This window comes from Nannospalax galili, unplaced genomic scaffold (assembly GCF_000622305.1).
Source record: "Nannospalax galili isolate Female #2095 unplaced genomic scaffold, S.galili_v1.0 scaffold974, whole genome shotgun sequence".
Taxonomy (NCBI): domain Eukaryota; kingdom Metazoa; phylum Chordata; class Mammalia; order Rodentia; family Spalacidae; genus Nannospalax; species Nannospalax galili.
The window spans coordinates 1,767,428-1,792,638 of record NW_008335438.1 but is presented as its reverse complement, the minus strand read 5'-3'; the positions used below and the strand labels follow the sequence as shown (position 1 = coordinate 1,792,638).

General features: G+C 44.8%; 1 protein-coding gene across 50 annotated transcripts in view; it reads right to left on the bottom strand.

The window, feature by feature from the left end:
• Tcf7l2 (transcription factor 7 like 2) overlaps positions 1-25,211 on the bottom strand; it is a 204,595-nt gene that overhangs the window by 67,484 nt on the left and 111,900 nt on the right. For 13 of the 50 annotated variants that reach the window (XM_029562118.1, XM_029562115.1, XM_029562116.1 and 10 more), the window contains one exon: positions 7,613-7,756. The exons of 34 other annotated variants lie outside the window; for them this stretch is intronic. In XM_029562118.1, coding sequence (XP_029417978.1) covers positions 7,613-7,756 — 144 coding nt within the window. The remainder of the gene's footprint in view (positions 1-7,612; positions 7,757-25,211) is intronic. 3 more of the 50 variants (XM_029562117.1, XM_029562102.1, XM_008830189.3) reach the window with 1 other exon arrangement.

The window sequence follows — 25,211 nt, the reverse complement described above, 5'->3', positions numbered from 1 at the left end:
GAATTCCACACGCATGCAAAGAAGCATGCACATGCACACACACACGTACACACAAAATGACGGCATCTTAAAAATAAAGCCCACATATCCCATGACCATAAAGGGACGGCACAGGGTGTGTATAAGGAGACAGCATTGTCTATACACTAGACCTGGTGCTGGGACAGTAATAGGAACTTGTGTGAAAACTCACAGCTGTAGACCAAAAGAAAGATGTGTTTTATTGTAAGATATATAAATACATGTAATTATTTCATAATCCCACATCTTAAAAGAAACTTTGAATTCAAACTTTAAATCAAGTATATATAGTGAATACAAATGTGAAGACAGACAGACAAACAGATGCAGATGGTCCAACCAAGCCAGACAGCAGAGAGGCAGATCTAGGGGAGCCTGACTAGAAGATATTTTACTGTCCCAAGCAGGACAGAGCCAAAGAGGTGGGAAAGTCCTCTTCTACCTAAGAACAAATACAGCCTACACTGTAAAGGGCAAAAAGCCTGTCCCCAATCACAGCTGTCCCTGCCTAGTGTAGGGACAGAAGATGGCCTACCTTCCCTGCAGGGCCACCATGTTTCCCATGCCAGTAAAAAAGGTCTCAAGTGATCCTCCCAGAGGACCCCTTTCCCCCTCACCAACACCCCCTTTCTCAGGAGTTCTGGGAAAAGTAACAAGAAGTAACAAACCTATCCAGGAAGCAGAGCTCTGACAACGGGCCAACTGGCCAGAGGGTTACAAGTTTCTAAGCCAAGGTCTTTCTCATTTTTCCAGGGACAAGTAGACTTTTCACCATCACACAAACTGGTGGCTAAACACAAACCTGCCAGAATCCTGCTGGGCAGGACAGAGATCGAGCACACTGTGACAGAGCCTCCAGGACCTGCCTGACCCTACCCTGCAGACTACATTCACCCCCGTGTCACCTCCCACCAGCTCTGTTTTCCTACGTGCCAAGAAGCTACCATCAAGGACAGGGTATCCATGTGGGGTCCACAGAAAGCTTGTCAGCCCTAATGACCAGCAGGGGTTGGGATATTAATAGATTGGGTCAGGCATGTGTCCGTCAGTCACCCCAACTCCTTCCCGCTTCTCAGGGTCTCATTTCTTCTTTCTCTGGTGCCTTTGTTCCTTCTCTCCCCTGGAAGGAACTGGCTTTTCCAAAACAGCTTACTGAGTAAAAAAAAAAAATCTTTCAAGTGCTTTGCTCCCTGTGGCAGTAGCCATGGAGGCTGACCCTGAGCACACTCTGTGTGCCAAGGACATAGGCAGAGACATGTGCTCAAGTAAGCACACACCTACCCAAGGGTCCTAATCGAGTTCAAAACTGTGACTGTACAAGGGCCACCTTCTTCCTCATTCTGATCCCCAAGTTGAGGAGGCTAGAAGTTGGTCAGGATAGAGTGAACGGACCTTGGACCTGGCCTCCTCAGGGGTTAACAAGGTTGCTTCCATCATTGTGCTCTCAGACCTAAAACAGAGGAGAGGCAGGGGAAGAGGCTCAGTCTGCAAAATGCTTGTCGCACAAGCATGAAGACCTGAGTGCAGATCCTCTGCACCCATGTAAAAAGCTGGGCACGCAGAGCACATCTATAGTCCAAGTACTGGGGAGGCAGAGGCAGGCCTACTGCCTGGGGCTTGCTGGCCAGTCAATCTAGCCAGTCAGTGGGCTCCAGGTTCAAAAAACAAGGTGGGGAGCAAGAGGGAAAGACACCCAAGGATGACCTCTGACTTCACCACACACACACACACACACACATACACACACACATGCACGCACGCACACATACATGCATTCACATGCATAAATGTGCACTCTTGGGAACATGTACATATACATATACTACCTACACACATACACACACACATACATGCATTCACATGCATAAATATGCACTCTTGGGAACATGTACGTACACATATACTACCTACACACATACACACACACATACATGCATTCACATGCATAAATACGCACTCTTGGGAACATGTACGTACACATATACTACCTAGTCACACACAGACACACACATACATGCATTCACATGCATAAATGCACACTCTTGGGAACATGTACATACGCATATACTACCTACCTACCTACCTACCTACCTACACACACACACACACACACACACACACACACACACACCTGTTTTTTTCAATGCAATCAGCTCTTCAGAGACACGACAGAGAAAACAGGAATGTCCGCACAAAGAAGAACGATAATATAGCTTCTTTCATAGGCTCTTTCTAAACTAGTAGTTGAAGCAATAAATACCTTCGAAATGAGGTTCACGGGGCACAGTGAGGAGGAAGCGTGACAAATGAGACCTTCCACTCTGCTACCTGGCAATAATGCCCTTAATACAAATGAGAAAATTACATTCCAGAGTATGGGTGAGATATGGTTCCCCTCTGTGCCCAAGTCCCAAATGCTTACCTCTCTGACAACATTAAAGGGATTGATAAGAAGAAAGGACCCGGAACTCGAGATACCACAGCAGAGAGAGGCAGGCTGGCTGACAAAGTCAGAGCTGGCCCAAAGCATGACCCCACCAAAGGACCCACTGTTTTTATTTTAGGGGATCCTACAAGGAATCAAAACTCTTTAGGGTGATTTATACTCTCTTGATGCAGCTCAGTCCATGAAAAACTAATCTGTTATTTCACAGAATCCTAAAACAGGGGACAGCAAGTCATACACAGAACCCCATCTTCTCTATTAATGACCTCTGCCGTAGACACAGAGAAAAATACGCAACTCACAAAGAATGGGAAGAAGGGAGGCAGTCACTGAGATAAGAGTCAAAGTAGCACTGCTAGCAGGAGTTGGGTGGACCCTGAGGCCTACTCACAGGGCAGAAGAACCAATCGTCTTCCCCAGGTGAGGTCCTGAGATGACCACCACACACTGCGGAGGTTTCCCACCCCATGTACCAGCTCACAGGGTGGGAGACCAGTGTCTGAGGTGAGAACAATGTCCACAATGCCATCATTTTTATTGTTCAGTGAATGGCAAACAACACGGACATGCAGAACAATGTTCTCCCTTTCTGAGACAGTGTCAGAAAACTAGGGTGGAACCACATTGCATTTTCTATCCACTGAGATGCTACCTCACTAAGGTCCTACAGAGTAACCGCAGTACAAACCATATCCCATCCACGAATTTGAGTGGGAGGAGGGAGGTTTGCTGGTCCACTGTGGTATAAAAGGATTCCGAGTTATGCAAGGAAGCCATGGGTTATACATATTACGGGACATTGTAGACTATTCCTAAGTCATCATCATTAGCGTTTTGAACTTACACGCTCTGCTAACCGCTCTAGAATAGTAGAGCTTACAGAAGGGTCTTGATTGCTTTGGAGCAATGGGGAAGCAATCCTCACTTCCTGAGTAGGCAAATGGGAGAAGCTAAAAGTCTTGACGGCACACACAGGAAAGCGTTTCTACTACTAAGAGGCATAAAACAAGCAGGAAGGCACACATACAACATGCGTTCACCTACAACTTATGAAGCGCATCCTTGGAAAACTGGAAGGAAGTCTGTCCAGGTGGGAGTTCTGCCTTGAGGATGCTTTTGTCATTTTGCTTAAGTTGCCTCTAATTAGGGTCGAGAAGAGGAGCTAAGCTTTTTAGTTCTAGCTTGCCTGGAGTTAGAGCACACAGATTTGTAAATTAGCAAAAACAAACGAACAACAAAAAAAAAACTTGCTTTATGATATACTCTGATATATAAATACAGATTTTTTTCCATACATAACATGTACTGAAAATACAGAAACTCGGGAAATGAAGTAATATCTATATTTATTTCAAATGACTAACAAGTAAAAATAAAACTTTGGCGGAGATGCCACACTTTTTAAAAATCAGACATATAATAAGCCACAGATTTATAGGATGTGGTCTAATAAAGCTAAGGAAAGTTTCATTTCCTCTCACCAAACTGGTTAACTCCCTGTCTCTGTGACTAGCTTTGCAGATTCAGCTGAAGTCTCTTTTTCCCTTCAATTTAGAGGTCAAGAGGTTAATGAGTAAGTAGCTGCAATAATCTGTCCCCTTCCAAAAACACACCTAAAAATGAAATGAAAACAGACTCAATGCAAGCCACAGGGTAGGTCAACCAAAAAAAAAAAAATCTGGAGACAGCATGCCATTTTACTAATCCCCAACCACCAACTAGGAAAAGTTTATAGAGTCCCCAAAGAGGAAGGAAATGGAGAAATAAGGGAAGAGTTCTGACAAAGAACTTTCTAAAAGTTTGTTTGCAAGTATTTCAGTGGCAGTGGTATTGACTAAGCAATTACAGGAAAAAACCTCTTTCTTATCTGAATGAAATTATGCTGTGTGTCACACCCTGTTATTGTGACTATTGAACATGTTAATAGCCGCAATGCTGTGAATTTGTGTGGCTAGCTTTAAATTGTACATGAATAGCTAACTAGAAAGAAGTGACTCAGCCTGGCCAGGTGGGTATTGACTTTCTTAGTCATATTTGCTTCAACTACTCTATCTACCTGAATTCCCTACAGGAAGCTGAATAACTCAAGCTGAATAACAAGGAAAGAGGGAGATGGGACAATGGGTGTTAAATAGAAATGGCGCAGAAGGTGGAAGGTCTCCTAAATGAAAGACTTAAAAACTGAGAACTTGGATGTCCTGAATCAAAACCTCCCTCCCAACTCCCAAGAAGGCAGGGTGTCAAACAGGACCAAAGGCATTCTTCTTCTCGTAGCAGGCAACAGGTGGGAAGATTCAAAACCATGAACAATAGTCACTCCCGGTCTTCCATTAACAGTGTTTTATGGCACCCATCCTCTAGCTGTGGGATCCTGGGTAAGTTGCTCCATTGTTCTGTGGCTCTGCTGGGTCAACTCTGTTTGCAGAGTAAAGTGCTCAGCGCCTGCCTTTTAAGGCTGTCTTCAGGATTCAAAGAGTTAATACAGTAGGACAAATCCTTTACAGTAGTGCCTGAACCACAGAAGCCTATGGGAAATGTCAAAGGATCTCCCTAGGTACCCAGTGGAGCAAGCCTGGCCAGTATTCCGTTACCAGGCCTTTTACACATCCAGGCATTGCATCACAGAAGAGCAAGTTTGCCAACAGAGGTGGCAGAGTGGAGCTTACTTCGGACTGCCAATCACGCAAGGTTTCCACCTCACTCCCTAGAGCCATTTCTAACACACTTACACTGTGAGTTGAGATTTTCACACTACACCAAAATTCCTGAACTATCAAGCACTAACTAGCACTGTTACATACAAATTTCCACAAAGGATGGAGAGAAAGTGTGAGTGTGCGTGTGTGTGTGTGCGTGTGCGTGTGCGTGTGCATGTGTGTGTGTTACATAATTAAGCAGTCAGTGTCTGGTCCACTGTGAGGATGCACAAGCATGGGGGGATTTCCCAAGAACCCTACCTATGCTTGCTCTGCTGAGCAAACCTTTTCTTTCACCTGGTACCTACTTTGTATACAGCCCATAGAAAGGGAAACTGAGGCACAGAGCAGTTGGGTAATTTATCCATAAGTGACATTTTGTGCTGGCCTACTCAGAACTTGTGGGTTTAGGCATGATCTGGAAATGTGGCATTTTGATACATCATTGGGAATTTTTTAAATATTTTATTTATTATTTTTATTTTATGTATATGAGTGTATTGCCTGCATGTATGTGAGTGCTCCGGCATCATGCAGTGTCCTCAGAGGTCAGAAGAGGGCATCAGAACCCCTGGAACTGGAGTTATGATGGTTGTTAGCCACCATGTGAGTGCTGAGAATTGAACCTGGGTCCTCTGCAAGAACAGCCAGTGCTCTTAACCAATGAGCCATCTCTCCAGCCCCAGAAATGTGTTATTGTTTTTTTTTTTAACCCCTGTCCTGGGGACATGTCTAAGAAATGCTCAAGGTCACTGGCGCCAGGATTCTAATCTGTTCCTACAGATCTTGAGTTATAAGGAAGAGAGCCAGTCTTTCTGTCTCAGCTTCCTCATATCAAAATGGGCACCTGGCTCTCCTTTAGCCTCCTCCCAGGTCTGATCGAAGGTTAACAAGTTACCTTTGCCTGGCCCTGATGGATTAATAGCCTTATCCTTAACAGTCAGAATGAGCAGCTACATTTAAGGCTGATCAGGCAGGGGCTGCTAAGGAACGCTCCCACCAGGCCACAGCCACTGCAGAGGAGAAGTGGGGGAATCTCCATGCCCTACCAGACTGAAGCCAGTTAAACATACGCACAGACACACACTTATGCACATACCAGGTAATCAGAGTGTAAGCACAGCCCAAGCGCAGGCATGTTAGAGGCAAAAGTGCAGGACAGGTTCAAGGTGGTCTAATCTCTCCCCATCTGGCTGAAGGGGAATGATTAGGCTACAGGAATTCCACAGGCCACCAATACAGGAAGTTACTACCCAGCATTAACACATTGTAATAAAGAAAAGCATCCTTGGCATTATAGCAAGTGAGAAGAAAACACAAAACTGTATAAAGTACAATCCCAACGTTAATGCGTTTAAGTTTATGAACATGAAGGGCGAAAGGAGTCTACCCAAAATGAAGAGATGATGAACAGGTTATGTAAGTCTGGGTGTGACATTCCTTCTACATGTTTTTCTGCATGTCTCCTGTGCTCTTAAATAGCAGTTTACTGTTTCTTAAGTAGAACAAGGGTTTAAACATGATTTGTTCCATGATTCTCCTCTATAGAGGCAAGACACATGTATGCATTCCCTGCGAGATCTCCCCAGGTGCTCCCTCTGCCTGCTACAGAATCCCTCTGTTCTATCCCAGTAGCCTTTAGCACACAGCACACCACCTAGCACCTAGTAGGGATGCAATAATTGGTTTTAAAAGACTCTTTGCTAATTGGCTCATGAATATTCATGAAAACCAAAACATTGTCTTCTGTTTAAATCTGAGTTACTTTAAGATTTTTTTTAAAAAAATCTGCATTGATGTTTGCTTTCCTGAAGATAAAAGCAAGTTCTAGATGGTCTTTATTCTTTGGGACTACTAATTTGAAGAGAGCTGTCACTCCCAAGCATGGAGCTGTATGGGGTATTGACACTATATTGAATTATTTAAAGGAAATTAACAATGCTTCCTGTCCTTGGAGAGCAACATCCGAGAGAAGAGCCATCTCCCATCTCTGTTGTGTCTGCTAGTTAGGAATCCTTGCCGGGGAAGAGAGCATTTCTCAGCACCCTGAATTTGAAAAGAAAATCTATAGACTCCTTATTGCTAGTAGTAATGGCAAACCATAAAGAATCCCTGGGAAATTACTTCCTAGGGTCAAGTTTATTGGGATAACTGCATTCTTGTGTGTGACACTGGATCATGCGGCCTTTACAAGGAGCCAGCCAGGCATCACACTTTTGCTGTAGCACCACCTCCACCCTCTTCTTGTAAACTGGCGATTTTATGGCTATGATTTCCCTATCAGTGGTCAGCAAGACCAGACATCATGGCACCCAAAATGACAGTGACCCACGAATTCAGGGATGGAGGCGGATGCATGGGCCCTGCCCTTATGCGAAGTAAACTTTGGATGGGTGGCTTCATTTCAGAGCTGGCTCATCTCATACCGTCATTCTGCTCCGAGACCTACCTCCAGACACCAGGGCTCCCCAACCTTTTGTAAGGAGTGGCTGCTTTTCATGTCCCTGAAGACTTGCGTGCTGACAGTGAAGTCTGAGGGGGGGTAGAAGTGCTGACAGGCATGTCCCTGAGTGCAGCAAGGGAGGGGGCTCTGCTGCCAGGAAGAAAGGGGAAGAGAGTGAGGCTTGGCAAGGAGGGGGCCTCAGTCACCAAGGCATACACAGCCCCCAGCCTGACTTTCTCCCTGACTCACACTTCCCTCAGAGCCCCAAGGCAACAGGAGCACAGAGATCCCAACAGGTGTTCAGAACTCTCCACACCTCCCTGCCATCCAGCTGGGATCCCTGAGGGATTTCTCAAACACAACTTCCTCCATGCAACCTTCTGGTGCTGAGTCCCTTCCCATCATCCCCAGCCCTACCCATCATTCCCCTAACAGACATGGCCACTCCTTCCTCTGAGCCACCAGCCAGCCACCTTGCTGGTGCTTTTTCTCTCAACTTACCTTACTGAGAATTTTATTAGGATCAACTTTATGAGACTGCTGATACCTCCACCCTAAAAGACGTATTTACTTGCAACTTGAGCTGTTTGGGGATTGTCTTAACTCCTTTTGCTCCCTCAAACTAACATCTTTTGAGACAAGTAACAATAATACCATCTCAGGATGCCACTACAGTTTGGGTAGCAAACACTTCAGGTGTTCAGAAGTGTGCTGAATGAGATTCTACTACACAGGTGCCCAATCCAATACAGTGTATGAACTGCCTTCTGCATCCATGGTCCAAGAAAAGGATGTGCTGACTACCCCATTAATCCTCACAACTACTCAATGAGGTAGGAGTGTCTTGCCCATTCACAGAGGAGGAAACTGACTCAGAGACATTAAGGAGCATGCCCAAGGTCACACCGCTAGTAAATGATAGAGGGACAATATGGAACATGTTTCTATCAACACCAGCAAATGGCTATTCTGTATGTGCCTTGTCAGATGTTTGCTATGGCTCAACTTCCAGGGTAAAGAATTTAGGGATAGAATTTAGGGGTGTGAAAAACAATTTAGAGGTATAAAAAGGGCTAGTTCACACTAACAAATAGCATTCTAAATTTTTTTCTATTTGTTTGTTGTTTAACTGAGGGTACTGGGGATCTTATCCAAGGTCTCACACATGCTAAGCAAGTTCTCTGTCACTAAGCTATATCCCAAGCAGGGGAGGGAGGGAGGGAGGGGGGGAGGGAGGGAAGGAGGGAGAGAGGGAGAGAGGGAGGGAGGGAGGAAGCTAAAACCTTTTTTTCATTGTAAAAGAGGGACTGAATGAACTTGCCCATCCTGGATGAATATAGATGATTCTGGAAGATAAATTAACAAAAATAAAGGACAGATTGGTAACACAGCCACAATTCTATAGCACCTTCAATGACTACGATCTTCCCATGAGCTCTGAGTTTCATTCAGGTGGAGTACAACCATTCACAAGCAAAGTGACCTCCTCAAATGACCAAGGGCCTCTCTGCCTGGAAACTGGGGTTCCACCAGGGCTTGTGCTGGCTGCAGCTGACACTGTGTCTGGACTTGAGAGGCACCAACAGCTAGAATCCAGGGACTTGCCCCAGGAAAGGCAGCTAAGTGCCAGGGGGAACACTGCCATCATGGAGGTCTGAGAAGAAGGACCCCCACCCTGCATCCCTTCACAGCAACCATTGGTAAACAGAGTGAGTCACAAGATGTGGGAATCCATCTGAAAGATCAGCCCAGCTTTACAGCTTGAGTGACTATTTCTCGCCCTGTCCTTGGAGGTGACTCACCTGAAGTCTGTCTTCGAAGTCAACATAGTGAACCTAACAATTGTTACTGCAAAGAGCCCATCAATATAAGGGCTTAATCCTGGTCTATTTGCTTTAGTGGTCAACACAATGCTAGGACCATAAAAGCAAAGGTTCTGGGTGCAAGTGGCAAGAGGAGGAGTTAGGAAAAGCAACGTGAAGGAAGAGCCTTCAAGTACATCCTCTCTATAGACTTCCTTGAGACTTCCTCGTGACCTAAATTCTTACAGGAGCCTGTGGGGGAGGGAGGCACGCACACACACACACACACACACACACACACAAACCCGTACACGTATGCACACGCACACACCCATTTCTATAGACCTAGATAGCCTTCCATCCGTACCTAGGAGCCAAGGAATCTCAGAGACTAATTTCAGAGGTGACAACCTCCTTCCCTTTATGAGCCTTTGAACTTGCATAGTTTGCTTCTAATAGGCCTACCCAGATTCTTTATTTTCATGGCCTTAGCTATTCATTTCTAATCTTTGTGAAGAAAAGAAAGTCTTATAAAGCACTTCAAATTTTAGGGCATAGAAGAAGTCTTATAAAAACCTTGAATGTATATACAAATATAAAATCATTTTATATCCCGAGAAGCTATAGGTGTGTCTCCGAGGAACATGAAGCTCTCCAACAGATTCCAAAGATTAGGGGGTGGCCAGCAGCCATCCCTGATTTTTCTGGTAACAAAACCTTAAATTATTTAGGAGGCTCTACCCTGACTCTATCAAGCTGTTAGCTTTGGTGGGATGAACACTTTGCTCCCCCAGCTCCAGGGGTGTGCACACTGCCAACCCTTACCATAAAGACTGGTTCTGAATCAAGGTCACAGACCTATGGGGGAAAGGTTAGACAGCTCTGGACTTGAATAGGCCTCTATGTGATGAAGCCAACTTTGGGGACAGCAGAGCCAAGTGGTAGGGGGAACAGTCTTGGTACTTGGAGCCCTAGATCCAGTCACAAGTACCCCTGGAATTTTAAGTTATAGAAACTGAGGTCTGAGAGAGAAGAAGAAATTAGGAAAACAGTCTAGTTACCAGCTAGACTGAGCTCAAAAACTATCCATTGCAAGAAGTAGTGTTAGAGAAAAATTGGAGCCATCAAATAAATAAATAAATAAATAAATAAATAAATAAATAAATAAATAATAAATGCCGCCTCATGAATTCCCTACTTCTGTCATGGGGTTGGAACTTATTGACATATAAACATAGTTTGTGGCCAGTCTCTGGAAATGGGGAAGAAGGACTTTCAATAGATCCATGCCTACTAGAGTTGCTTTATGGGTTTTCCCTCTCCTCTAGTGTCTCCATCAAAGCCACCTCAGCACTAACCAAGCTGAGGATGTAGATCCAGCAGCATAATGGATCCGGGGAGTGGGAGCCAGAAATCCTTGGCAGTCCTTCTGGCTTTCCCCAGAAACATTGCCTAAGTATGGCTGGGTTTCTAGAAAATTACGGGGCTATATCATGTTAAGACGGAAGGAGGGCAAGGGGGGATAGTAGGCTGCGTCTCCCCTGTCACTGAACACCTAATGACACAGCATGCTGGCCAGATCTGCACACAGTCACAGGGAGGAGAACTGAGGTGTGCCACCCATAAAGTCCGGCAGTATTTCCATGTTCCACTCTCTTACTTCCTTGTGAGCTCACTGTCCACTTCCACAAGTACCTGGGCGATACTCAGAGTCAGTACAACAGACTAGCACCCAGAGAGCTAGAATGAAAAACTACTCTACCAGGAAAAAAATAGGAAGTATAAAAAAAAAAAAGAGAGAGAGAGAAATCAATTTAAAAAATAAAAAGCCGGGGCTGGAGAGATGGCTCAGTGGTTAAGAACACTGGCTGTTCTTGCAGAAGACCTGGGTTTGAATCCCAGCACCCACATGGCAGCTAACAACTGTCTGTAACTCCAGTCCCAGGGATACGACAGCCTCTTCTGACCTCTGCGGGCATTGCAGAACACGGGTGCACTTATCTACATGCAGGCAATACACGCATATACATAAAATAATAAATAAAATCTTTTTAAAAGTTTAAAAAATAAAAAAACAAATAAAAAGCCCTAAAAATATTGAAACACTCAGAGATGTTTTACGTGAAATATCAGAATGAAATTGCCAACAGCTATTGGCTAGTGAAAGAATCTGAACCAGTCTACTAGGCTGAAAGAAAAAGGTTTAACTTTATTTTGGGGCCTCAGAAAAGTACTAGCTTTCATAATCGTCTGAGACCATTCCTTACACTAAAACACATACATACACACACACACACACACACACACACACACACACACACACACACTCTCTCTATTGGTTTTGTGTCTTTGATCAATTTTACATGAGAGGTGAACTGGGCCACAAGATGTCCAGATATTTGGTCAAACATTACTCCATTACTCTAGGGATGGGCTATGGCTCAGTGGTAGATTGTTTGTTTAGCATGTTCAAGGCCCCAGTTCAATCCCTGAAAAGATTTATTCCACGTTAAAATTCCACAAAAAATAGAAGAACAAAAATATATTCTAGATGGTTCTGTAAGATATTTTGAATGAGTTTGATGTTCAAATGGATAGACTGAGTAAAACAGACTGCCCTCCCAAGTATGGGTGGGCCTCATCGAGTCATAGTAGGCCTATGTAGACCAAAAAATGGATCTCTGGATAGGGGAGAGACTTCCTCTGGCATAGCTGCCTTTGAGCGTGGCTGAAACACCATCTCTTCCTTAGTCTAGAGCTACCGGGCTTCAGAAAGAAGTTATACAACCAGCTCTCCTGGTCCTTGGGTCTTTGACTACACTAGAATGTTGCCCTCAGTTCCCCTGAGCCTCCTCTGTACCAACCCCTAACTTGAGTGCTTCCCACTTTTGTAAGTAAGTCAGTTCCTGATCCCGTACCTCTCTCCATGTCCCTGCATAGTCTTTTGGTTCTGTGTCTCAGGAAAGCCCTAATATACTTAGGTTGAGTTTCTCATGTATTTTCTCATCTACGGCAGGTGGGAAAGACTCTTCATGGATCTATAAAGGAGATCAGAATTTTAATGTGGAATAAATCTTGCAACCACTAATCTAGTTTTTCAGATTCCTAAGCTTAGATGTGAAAGGATCATTCATGTCCATACGGGGGGATGTGGGGTTGAAGGGATAAAAAGAAACTAAAAGCTAGATTTTTTGAAAAAACAGTACAGGGTTCTAGGGAAGGATTTTCTCTGGAAAAGCTTACATCTTTATAAGAATAAGGAATCCATTTGACAGAGAGCTATTGACAAGGGCCGGTCTGTAAAAGAAGAAAAGAAGTACACGGAAAAATTTTTAAATTAATGAGAGGGCAAAATTCTCATGTCTTTGCCATTTACACACACACACACGCATGCATGCACACGCACACGCACACACAAGAACATTGAAAAACAACAGCAACCATTCAAGCAAAACTCCCACATACACATAAATATTGCCTTGGAAAGAAAGTGAAGGTCTTCCCAGGTCATGATGATCTGGCTTTAAGCACCACTGACAATTCTCACCTCGGAAGGTGAGGTAACTTTGATGGAAACTAATTATGTTTGAAATATGGTCTAACAACTTAAAGTAGGGGCAAAGCAACTGCAATCCGGCCTCCAGGTGAGCTACCATTTTTATCATTATAAACAAGTCCAGTTCTTCTCCAAACCCAGGCGCCATCATTAACATGAAAATGTGTACAATATTTTCCATCATTTTTCAAAAACGTGAGCAAAGCATGGATGATAGCATGTGGTATGTGCTTATGTGTGCAAGAATTCATGCCTGCACAGGAAGGACAGCATCATGAAGAAGAATGTCTGAGTCAGGGCAGGCAAATATCTTGGGCACATACACAACCCACTTCCTCCTCCGGTGCCCATGTCTCTGTTACTCAGGTACCTTGCTAAGAATGGGCATGAGCTGACATGGAATCAACATCCCTGTGTTCCAGAGATACAGGAAAGATCCACTCAGACTTTCACAAACTCCAACTTAGAGAGGAGGCAATAATCCAAATGCATGGCCAAGCAATGGGAACAGAAGTGCGGGAGCGTGGGACTGGAGAGATGGCTCAGCAGTTAAGAGCACTGGCTGCTCTTACTGAGGACCTGGGTTCAGTCCCCAACACACACATGGCAGCTAGCAACCACCCATCCATAACTCCAGTTTCAGGGGATCTGATGCCCTCTTCTGACCTCCATGGGCATTACATGACACAGGTTCACTTACATATATGCAGGCAAAACATTCATACACATAAAATAAAAAAATAAATTATGGGAGCTTAGCCTACCTTCGCACTTACTGATCGTGGTACTCCGCACCCCTCTTGAGCCTCAGACAGGCACAGATGGGGGCCTCTGTGTCATTAATCCTAGGGGCTCAGTGTGTCACATTAAGTGAGGGTGCTAGCTGCAAGATATCCTCTGAGGATCCCACCCACCTCCATTCAACAGGCTCCCACACTGCAGGGCTAGCAGGAGACAGAGCAGGGCTATTGACCAGTCCTCAAATCTCTAAGTCCAGAAGCACTGTGCTTCCTTCCCTCTGGTCATGGCCATTCATAATAAGAGGGTATACTGCCTTAAGAAAGCTGTATTCAGGAAAAGAAGGCAATATATGGTGCAGATCTATTTTGCCACATAAACATTCTGCAGGGGCAGGCAGTAAGAGTAAGAATTGGTGACATCTTTCCCAAAGGGCCCCATTGGTTCAAACAAAGTTTTGACAACTTATTCTCCTTGCCCCACTTTGGGAAGATAAATCCAGCTATCAGTATTGAGAAGTTGGAAATAAGATGTATTTAGTCATTATGGTACCAGGAAACAGGAAGGAAAAGTGGATATAAGTTTGGTGAATAAAAAAGGGGGCGAGGAGAGCAGTTACTAGAGCCATTTTGAGCAAAGGGGTGCTTTTACTCTTTTAACTGATATCAACACTAAATTGCCTCTAAACCTGAAGGTCAAGGCCTTCTTGGAATACAAAAGTAATAAGCTGAAGTGATAACCATAACTTTATGCAGGCTGGGGACACTAGCCAAGGCATATAGAAACAATGAAGGAAGTTCTAAGAGACCTGGATAGAATGTCAAGCAAAATCCTTCAGAAAGCATTCTTGATTCCAGGGGCACCCACACCCCAGCCCCTAGCGGACATCGTGCAGTGTTTCCATCACCGTCAGTGACAGTGAGGAGGTTCTATGTGACCTCTAGCAGATGGGAAAGGAAGATTCTCCCTCCAGCTTTCACAGCTCTCATTTTCATATGGACCCCAGTGTCCCTATTCTTAACAGTGTAGTCCCTCAGCCAGGCGTGGTGGTGCACACCTTTATCCCAGCACTTGGGAGGCAGAGGCAGGAAGATCTCTGTGAGATCAAGGCCAGCCTGGTTTCCATAGAGTTCCAGGCCAACTGGGGTTACAAGGAGGCACTGTCTCAAAAAAACAAAAACAAAACCCCTCAAAACAAAACAGTGTAGCTTCTCCAGATGAGCAAATCAGTCCGATAAGACCATGCTCAATTAAGACTTCACAAACACATTTAAGCATAGCACTTGCACTCAGGCCTAAATCCCTTCTCAGCAATAACTGACTATGGCAGACCTTGAGGCAGAAGCTCAGGTTTAAGAATTATAGGCTGAAGAAAGTTTCAGGAGCTCAGCTATTAGAGCAAAGATTATATTCTGTACTTGTCCGAAGGTTCTTGTTAGAGGGGAGTTCCTTCTCCCAGGTCAGCTTTGGGAAGGAATGGCATACCTTTTATTGAAATAGACATCATCTACAACATCCGTGCTAGAGAACTACACAGTCAAGTTGAATGAATTGTAATTTAAGTAAGCTCATCCTGGGGCATGAGGAGCCCATGGGCCCCAAACTGGACACACCTGCAGGAGCCTTGAGTAGAATCACAGGCCAAAGGGGCAAGAAGACCTGTTCATGACCTATGTGGTCTCCTGGGCAATCAATCTTCTCTTTAAAAATATTCCTCCACAGAGGGACAGCAGTAAACTGCCTAAAATGAACTTAGAGGTAGACGACAACACAGAGGCCAGGTGGAACAGGGCTTCTCATTCACCACTGAGGAAATTTAGATAGTTTTGCTGAAGAATGCTGGAGTTGATACACAGGCTCTCTTCTCTATTGGTAGGAACCAAAGGCTTTAAAATGCAAACAACGGGTTTCCAGAACAATCCTGGAATTTCTCCTGGAAATTTTTTTATAATTCACATCTTGTTAGCCATGGGAACCCCATTTGCACTAACCAATTTCTACTAAGCAATCATTAGCATTAGACAATAACATACTATTTTCTGCTAATATGTTTCCTGACAACACCAAACTCCAGAGGGTTTTTGTGGTGTAATAACTGAACAATTATGCAAACCAAGGAGCTAATTTCTGAGAAAATGTTATTTAAACCTTCTCAGGTGTTTATGAAAACAAACCATAGTGGCTGAGATGCACCACAGACATTAATTGCATTAAAAACATACTAAGGGGCTGGAGAGACGGCTCAGTGGTTAAGAGCACTGACTGCCCTTGCAGGGGATCCTGGTTCAATTCCCAGCACCCACATGGTGGCTAAGAACCATCCTTAACTCCAGTTCCAGGGGAATCTGACACCCTCTTCTGACCTCCGCAGCACTGCACAACATGGCTGCACTCACATACATACAGGCTATACACTTATACACATAAAATAAAAGTAATAAATTAGACAAGATCAGGTGCATTCAGGGTGGTATGGCCGTAGACTAAAAGTAATAAATTTAAAATGAAATATTTGGATCACAGTTACCAAGGATCCTTTACAGCTGGCCATATTTATACTTGTAAAACTACCATATTAAGGGGCTGGAGAGATGGCTCAGTGGTTAAGAACACTGGTTGTTCTTGCAGAAGACCCGAGTTCAAATCCCAGCACCCACATGGCAGCTAACAACTGTCCGTAACTCCAGTCCTAGGGGATCCGACAGCCACTTCTGACCTCCATGGGCATTGCACGACACAGGTACACTTACCTACAGGCAGACAATACACACATACACATAAAATAAAAACAATAAATATAAACTGAAATCTGTTTTTTAAAGTTATCTTTAGATACCATGCAAGGAGGAATTACAATGGAAGGATCTAAAGATATAAATACTTAGGAGCAGTATTCTCACTGACAGAACTGGTCTACATTGATAGCTTCTTGTTCAAAATGGGAGCATACAGGAAAATCTGAAGAAAGCCTAGATTGCTCCATTTACCTGTCCCAGTCATCCACCCCTCAGAAAGAACCACTTTCACCTATCTGGCCATTTGGTGGGGGTTCATCATTGTTACCCATGACCTATGCTCTGGGGGAATCCAGAGTGGATCCACCTGGATGGTGGTGATGTGGCCAAAGGCAGGGTTTGTTTGCTCAGGCTAGAACTCGATTCAGCTGCTTTGCAATCACTTCTTTCCTGTACTCTGAGATTTGAGATTCCAGAGTCCTGGAATACAAGGATCTGTAAAACCTAAGCCTTGGGTTATATCCTTCTAATAAGACACTGTATCTTTATTAGATAGAGGGCTGTGTATGTGTGTGTACACGTGTATGCATGTGCGTGTGTGCACATGTGCATGTGTGTAGAAAAAGCAGATACAGTGTTCCATCCTTAGTTGTTATTTTGAGACAGAATCTCAGGTATCCTAGGCTAGCTTCAAATTCATTATGCAGCTGAGGGTAACCTTGAACTCTGGATCTTCCTGTACCTACCTCCGTGCTGGGATTGTATGTGGCGCTCTACTTGGTTTATGAAAGTACTAAGGGGTCAAAGCTAGGCCCAATATGTGCTAGGCAAGCCCTGTGCCATCTTGATCTCATTTCCTCCAAGTAAAGAGGCCACTGCCAAAATTCTGAACTTAGAATGAGAAGAACAGGCTCTGTATCTCTATGGGCTGATGGCCCTGGCCCAATACCCATTTTTTAGGGTTCTCTTAAAGATTCTGGGGTTCCCTGCTTTGTGAAATAAAACCATCATCGTATGTGTAAACGTGTAGATAATACATACAATTTCAGGTTTTCCCTGTAAAGTTTCTCCTCAAAATAACTTACGAGGCATGAGCTCCAGCAACAGTCCTGGAGGGTAGTGCACAGAGCATCTGGCCCAACCTGGCTTTACCCGAAGCAGAGAAACCCTGCCTTCTGCCCATCACTGCACAGCAAATATCCACGGAGCGAATTATACTACCTCCTAAATGCAAACATAACTGCTTAGAACCGGAAACAACACCTGAAACAGCGGCTGAGAAGAAAACCTAATACAAAACAAGGGCACTCCCCAGGCTGGACACAGCCTCACCTCTGCCCTCTGTGGGCCGCTGGACGCCAGCTGACTGATTAGCACAGTGTGGAGGATTACCAACAGAGGACGGGACACAAAAGAGGCAGCTCTATCAGAGAAGCCAGAGATAACATCTTAATCTTTAGCCAAACCACAGAAAAACTAACTAAAAATTGTTACAGTTTATTGATGACAAGTCTTGAGTGCTTCAAAGACCAGTGACTCTGGTCACCTTGTTCCAAAATTTACCTCTAGACAGCCTCTGCCAAAGTATGGAATTGTTGGAATATATGGACCCTTCATAGACTTGAAAATCCCTGCTGTTACCCTCATAAGAACCCTTAACTTAAAAAAAAATTATATTTAAAAAATTTTTAAGTTTATCATAACTAAAATATGGCCTAGCTGTACAATGGAATATTATTTAGCCATAAAAAGGAACGAGGTATGATACCATACATTCTCTAATATATGGATCTTGAAAACATCACGCCAAATAAAAGAAGCCAGTCATAAAAGACCACACATTGCATAACTTCCATGTATATAGCCAATGTTTAAAATAGGCAAACCCACACAAAGGAAGAGGAGGATGGAGGAACAGGAATGACAGCTAATTTTTATGGAGAGTTTTTTGGTCAGGGGAGGCAGAAGGGTTACGACAGTCTAACAGTGTGGTGGTAGTTAATTGACTGTAAAATACACTAAAAACCACTGAATCCTCAGCTTTAAATGGGAAAACTCTATGGTATATGAATAAATGGATATTTTTTTTACTCCTAGGGTTTAAATTGGTATAATTGCCTGTTATCTTATCTTTGTGTGATTGCTTTCTATTTATGCTCTGAGTACATCCTACTGGAAATGTACATGGGATTCTGGGAATCTGGCAAGACAAAAATTATTCTTCCCATTTTACAGGAAATGAGAGAGAGTTGGAGTGAGAGCTAGAGCAAAAGGGGGGGGATTGTTTTATTTCTTCCTTGCTGGCTCTTTGAATAGACAAGGAAGAAGACTGTAAATTGTGGGGGAAGCCTGGGGGGGGGACCACAGGTCTTGCCATGCTCCAAATCAAGGAGAGAAGGATAGCCAGCTTTTTCTGAGTCTAGAAATGTATATGTTTGGTGCGAACAGACGGTGCTGCCGAACAAAAGGAATGGGAAAATGGCATCTGATTCAGTGGAACGCAATTTCAAATAACATGAAATTCAGGTTAAACAATTTAGCTAAAAAAAGCAGAGAAGGGGGAGAGTCACCCCTTTAGTATATATCTAGTGGGGTGAAAATGCACCCAATTAGATATGCCCATATAATTTTCACATCAAACATCTTGGGTTCCCAAAGGCGACTAATGGCACAGCTTGCTAGGATTTTCCCAAGTTTTCAAGAGCCTTGACAGCCCTCTTCAATAGAGCCACTTAACATAACAGAAGGTTAAGGTGGGAGCCACAAACACTTGCTTTTCTTAATTTACACCTTTCATTTACTTCCCCAGAAATGTCTTGGAAGAGCCAGGAAGCCGATGATGTGCGGTCCACAGACGGTCCTTTTAAGAACAAGATTTACAAAGCAAAATGTGAATCCTAGAAGATACCTGAAACTATCCTTTAATTTTGATTTATTGTTTTCATCTGTGTATGTTTGTGCATGTGTGTGCACATGTATGTGGACGCCATAGATCAACCTTGGGTGTCCTGCCTCAGGAGCTGTCTACTGTATTTTTTGAGTCAAAGTCTCACTGGGACCCAGGACTGGCCAATTAGACTAGGCTGGCCTAATCCCAGGAGGCTCCCGTCACACACACACACACACACACACACACACACACACACACACACCCCGCCCCCAAGTACAGGGTTACAATGTGCATCTTCACTCTTGGCTTTTCACATGAGTGCTGTAGATCCAAATCAGCTTCTCATGCCTGTGTGGCAAGCATTGTACCAACAGAACTCACTCCCAGTCCCTGAAATTATACCTTTTTAGGGGGAGTGGGAGAAGCTTTAGTAATCTGGAAGAAGTGAGATGACTTTGGTTTGGATTCCTTGCTTTTTAAAAAGACTGTCAGGTGAGGAGAAAATTAAGATCATAAGAAATGCCAATATTCATATTCTTGCTTATACTAGCCAGATAGAATCTAAACTCATGGCTGAATCCTTACAAACAAAACACAGCCCAGAGAGAGCAGATCTGTGCACCATGAACCATCTACAACAGACACTGCCAGCTCTTATTACTATGGCTACGCAGTTTTAATCATGTCTCTTTGTTCTAAAAGAGAACGCAGCAAATCAGCTGGCTGTGATGGTAAATGCCTATCATCTTGGCACTCCAGAGGTAGAGGCAGGAGGATCAGGAGTTCAAAGCCATCCTCAATAACATAGAGAGTTTGAGGCCAGCCTAGGCAATGAGACCCTGGCAAAATCAAACAAAAAAAATCTTACAGCATGGGAAAAGGGTGGTTGACAAGTTAAAATACACATTTGCAAACTGGGTTGTCACTCATTTGAGGTATCTCTCTATAGCCTAGCTTATTCTTTTGTTGCTCAACAAGCCTTTACATCAGGCTTCAGTGCTACTGGTACATACATGGATGCTTCTCTGTGGTGGCTGGTGGGGGTGGGGTGTTTGGGGTGGGATGAGAGGGAGGGCACTGTCTTGGGAACAGCCTTGGCTTCTATCCACTGCATGGCATAACAACCCCTGTCCAGCTGGGACAACTCTGACTGCATCCAGCTGTCTCTCCTGGAAGACAACCACCCACTGGAAAACCACTGAGTCAATGGTACTGGTCTGAAAATTTTCATATGCCAGGGCCTAATGGTCACCCTGGCTAAAAAGAGACTTGCATCACTACAGCAGCCAGTAGCAAGCCCCCAACCTTCAAGTTCAAATCCAAACAGGGAGATCAGTACACCAGAACACATGCCGTGATCACCCCTGCCCGTCCTGTGCCATAACTTCAAGTGCCCCTAATACTAAAAATTACAAAGTATGAAGTCACAGGATTAGAGCTAGAAAGGACAGTACAGCTAAATGTCAGGCTAGGGTGAGGTCCCAGGTGGGCTGAGGCCTCTTTAAAACCTACAGCTTTCCAAATTGGCTCATCAATAACCACAAAAAAAAAAAAAAAATCCCCATCTATCTCCTTTCTGGAGGGAGGGGCATCTGATGGTAGCAGGCTGGCAAACAATGATGTTTTTTTTAATCTCTGGTCTCCTTAAAGAAGGAATCCAAAGTACAAAATAATAAACCCGAGCCCAAGTCTAACTCATAAATCCAGAATGTTCTGCATAAAGTCAGTCCAAGTGTCTAAAAGGTCCAAGACGTGTGTGCACAGAGAAGAGCAGTGCTGGCACCAGCAGCCTTGCTGACCTTTGGTGTGTGAGTCAGCTGGCAACCGCCCTTTCACTGCCAACTGTATACACCCCTCTGTGGAGCAGCAAGGCCAGCTCACCAGGATGGACACAAAGGCCTACAGCAGCTCCAATGTGGGGTGCACAGACCCTAGAACCAGTATGCGACCCCAAGGCCTCCTTTCCAAAGTGAAGAAATGCTGTAACAGAGCAGCACAGCTCCTGGGGTGTGGCTTGCTCTCTGGACGTAGGGCCAGCAACTCACACCGGGAATCGTCTGGGCCACAAGGAAGGGCGGCGGGCAACAGGGCCTGGCAGACTGGCAGGGTGACTCATGTGTAGGCTAACAGGTTGGGAAGTAAAGGCAAAGGGGAGGGAAGCAGAAGGAAGTATTAAGAATGTCCTGTGTTCTTTCAAATACAAATACTTGGGACCATCAGAATTGAGATTTTGGGGGTTGACCATCAGTCACCAAGATGACCCTTTCTCTCTGGGATCCAAGCAGGAAGGGGATGTGGACTCCACCTGTGGTCAGAAGCTCAGACTGGAAAGACTTGAAAAACAGAGACCCACCCAGGTAGACACCACGCACCTCCATCTCTCACACACATGACCCCTCAGCTCTGCTGGCCATCAGCAGCCCAGAGAGACAGCTTCTACCTGTAAGGATAGACAGGGTTGCTACTCTAGCTCAGGGGTCAAGTTCATCACTTACCATTTATCACCTGCATTTATTAAGTGACTTCATATTTGTCCCCTAGATACCAGAAAACGCCTCACACCTTATCACATCACTACTATGACACTTAGGAGAATCACTGCCTCATTTTCCCTTTCTTCCCAAAAATCAAGCCAGAACTACAGATTGATAGAGACAGAGCAAGAACTAGGCTACAGAGCATCCCCAAGTCACCTGCTCTTATGCCAATATCATTTTCATTTTGCATGTGTGCGCACATGTATGTGTGTGCATGGGGATGTGTGTGGCGGCCAGAGGTTGAGGTCAGGTGTCTTCTTTGGTCACTCTCCACCTTCTGCATTGAGGCATGGTCTCTTGCATGAACCCAGAGTTTGCTGACTTAGGTAGTCTAGCTCGCCAGCTTACTCCAGGGATCCCTTATCTCTGCCTCTGGAGTGCTGGGGTGACAATCAGGCCGCCACATCTACCTGGCATTTATGTAGGAGCTTGAGATATGAACTCTGATCCCCACACTTGCATGGTTCCCACTGAACCATCTTCTGAGCCCTCACCCCAATATCTCGTGCAAGTTTTCCAAACCAAGGCATGCTGGCTCCCTTTATGTACATAGTTTAAAAGCAAGTGCATAATTGGAAGGGAACTCCCCAGAGTATTCACAGCAAGTGGTCTGAGGATCTGAATAGGCAATTCTCCTTGGGGAATGTTGCTAAAGTATAAAGCTCACCTTCCCCTAGGGTCTACCACCAAGTCAGCCCCTGACCTACGGGGATCCACTCATGTCAGAAGGGCATGGCAGTGCTCCCAGGATCTGCATCACTGTGACCTGCCCCATGGAAGATGGCACATCCTCACTGTCAGGGTCCCCAGCTTGCCAGGCTGGCCAGGACATATCTCCTCGGGACAGGCACATGAACTCGGTGGCAGCCAGCTCACACAGAAGCGCCAGCCGTCTCAGGCTTGGTTTCAGTTCAGGCACCAGCAGGATTTGGGTCAGTGCCCAGTTGCAACACTGATAACATTCCCTACAGCTGCTGCCCAGAGCGGAAAGGTAAGATTTCTCCCTCTGGAGTGTGAACTGAGGAAGGGTGTGGCAGGGATAAAGACTAAAACAGGGGAGGTTTCCTGCAAGGCCCCTGGTATGACTTTCATACAAAGCAATCAGCACACTCTACAACTGCTCTCACATCACAGGAGACAAGTATCATGCGCTCTGCCCCAGTACCCCCTGAAGGAGAAGCTCCCCATGAGGGTGACTGCCTAGACTGAGCAGGCATAATGGGGGAGGAATGCTCCATCCTAGCACAAGCACTAACCCACCAACATGACTCATCCTAACACCCTTTATGTCTACTCAGAAAGTCAACTTGGGGCGGAGGGTGGGATGTTGCCTTCTGAGGCCAAGTAGTTTTGAAGCAAAAGGACAGGTGCTTCCAGAAAGCCAGGAGTATAAGGGTAGCCTAGTCAAATGTCCATCAAAAGTCCCTTACTTTGCTAAGTGAAAGGAACTGTCACCAAAAATCACACATCTTATGATTCCAGAGCATGATGGTCTACAGAAACATAAACTGTACAAGCTGTTATCTATGACTAGGTTACTGTGGGAAATAGGGAGTGTGCGCTCTCGGACCCTTGGGGCTTATGGGAAAGTGATACAAATATTCTAATGCTGACTGTGCTAATGGTATCACAATCCCAAGTACACTAGGGTCAATGATCATTCGCTTTACATGAGTAGGCTGTGTCATGTAGCCTATGAGTTGTATCTCAATAAAGCTGTTATTAATACATCTGTGCATAGAAAGCCTCCCCTGGTTTTGCCATGGCAAACAGAGCTTTCACCTTCCCCTGGCTGAGTCACCTTTAAACATTATCTTCTGGAGACGCAGGCACTTGAGACCCAGGCGCCTCGCAAGGTGATAATAGTATCTACTCTGAGATGTCACGCATGCAAGGAGCTTAGGTGGCGCCTGGCGCACTACAGGCGTTCCAGTGAGCAGGTCTGTTCCAAATACCCTCCCCTAGGGGTTTCTTATAGGGAGCTCAGGTAGAAACAGCCATTCCAAGCAAGACAGCAGGACAGACAGACAACTGGCTTTGCTTTTCTAAGCATTCTTCCTCACCTTCAATATTGAGACTTTGACTAACTTCTTTTTAAAAAGAAAAAAAAAAAAAAGGCCAAGGGACTTTCTAGAAGGTGTGTCATCAAAGGTTAAGTTCAGATAATACACTGCATCATCATCATTATCCTGTAAGGCTCTCCTATAACCAAGCCAGGCAAACCGCCAAGGAACACATCTAGCATTCAACAGACTAGACAGAAAGGTGGTGCCCCTGTGCAGTTCTGAGGTCAAAATATACAGGCGAAGGAAGGAAACACTTAGGCTCACAGATCCCAGACACAGGACTAAGAACTTCTTTGCATCCCCAGGAAACACGAAAGTAAGCTGATTGTTAACCATTAATTAAACGAATTGGATTCCTGCTAATTCACTGAGCTCTTTCATACCACCCAATCGTGTGAGCCAACAGAAGTCCCATCTTTTCCCCGACCCCTCCCCCTCCTAGCCTCAATGATTAATTCAGACAATAATGGCACCCAAGCCAAGTCAAGCTGATTAGAATCCTGCCCTCAGAGTTTTGCTAAAGAAAGCTGAGCAGAGGCTGGGTTCCAGCAGCCTCCAGATAATTGAAGCCAGTGGCCCTCCCCACCTCAGATCTATGGAGAACATGAAGGAAGCGGGGGAGGGCTAACTCACAAGTTTGGTGTCCTCTAGTAGGGATGGTACTTCAGGTATCCCTAAGGGAGTATCTACCTCTGTTGTTGCCAACAGTTGGTTATCAGAGTTAGTGAAATGAATTGTTTTAAAGATAGGGTTTTGCTTTGCAGCTCAGGATGACCTGGGGCTTACTATGTGGTCTAGGCTACCTCAAACTCAAGAGCATCTTGCCTCAGCCTCCCAGGTGCTGTAATTACAGGCACATGTCATCACACCCAGCCCTGAACCTCTCTTTTCTGTTTCACCTTTTTCATCAGGTGGAGTATCTGACACTTGTCACAAGTGTCATTAAAGGAGTTTCCAGGGTTTTAAAGAAAGAAGGAACCTCCACATTCAATAACTTTCCTTAGTTCATAAAGATAATAAAGATATTATTACCAAAACACTTGGCCTTCCTCCCTAGCCCCAGAGCTTCGATTGGCCCATTCTACTACGGTATACCAACTCACCATTCCTACTAAAACCCTCTATCCCAGAACAGGAATCCAGGGCACGTGGCGAGGCCTTTAACTGGAACCTATGAGGTTCCACAGGTCTCACTTCCATAATACACACATGGATCCTCAAACCTAAGTCAACTACAAACCCAGAAAGCCCTCTACCAAGTAAACATGGAAACTAGGCAGC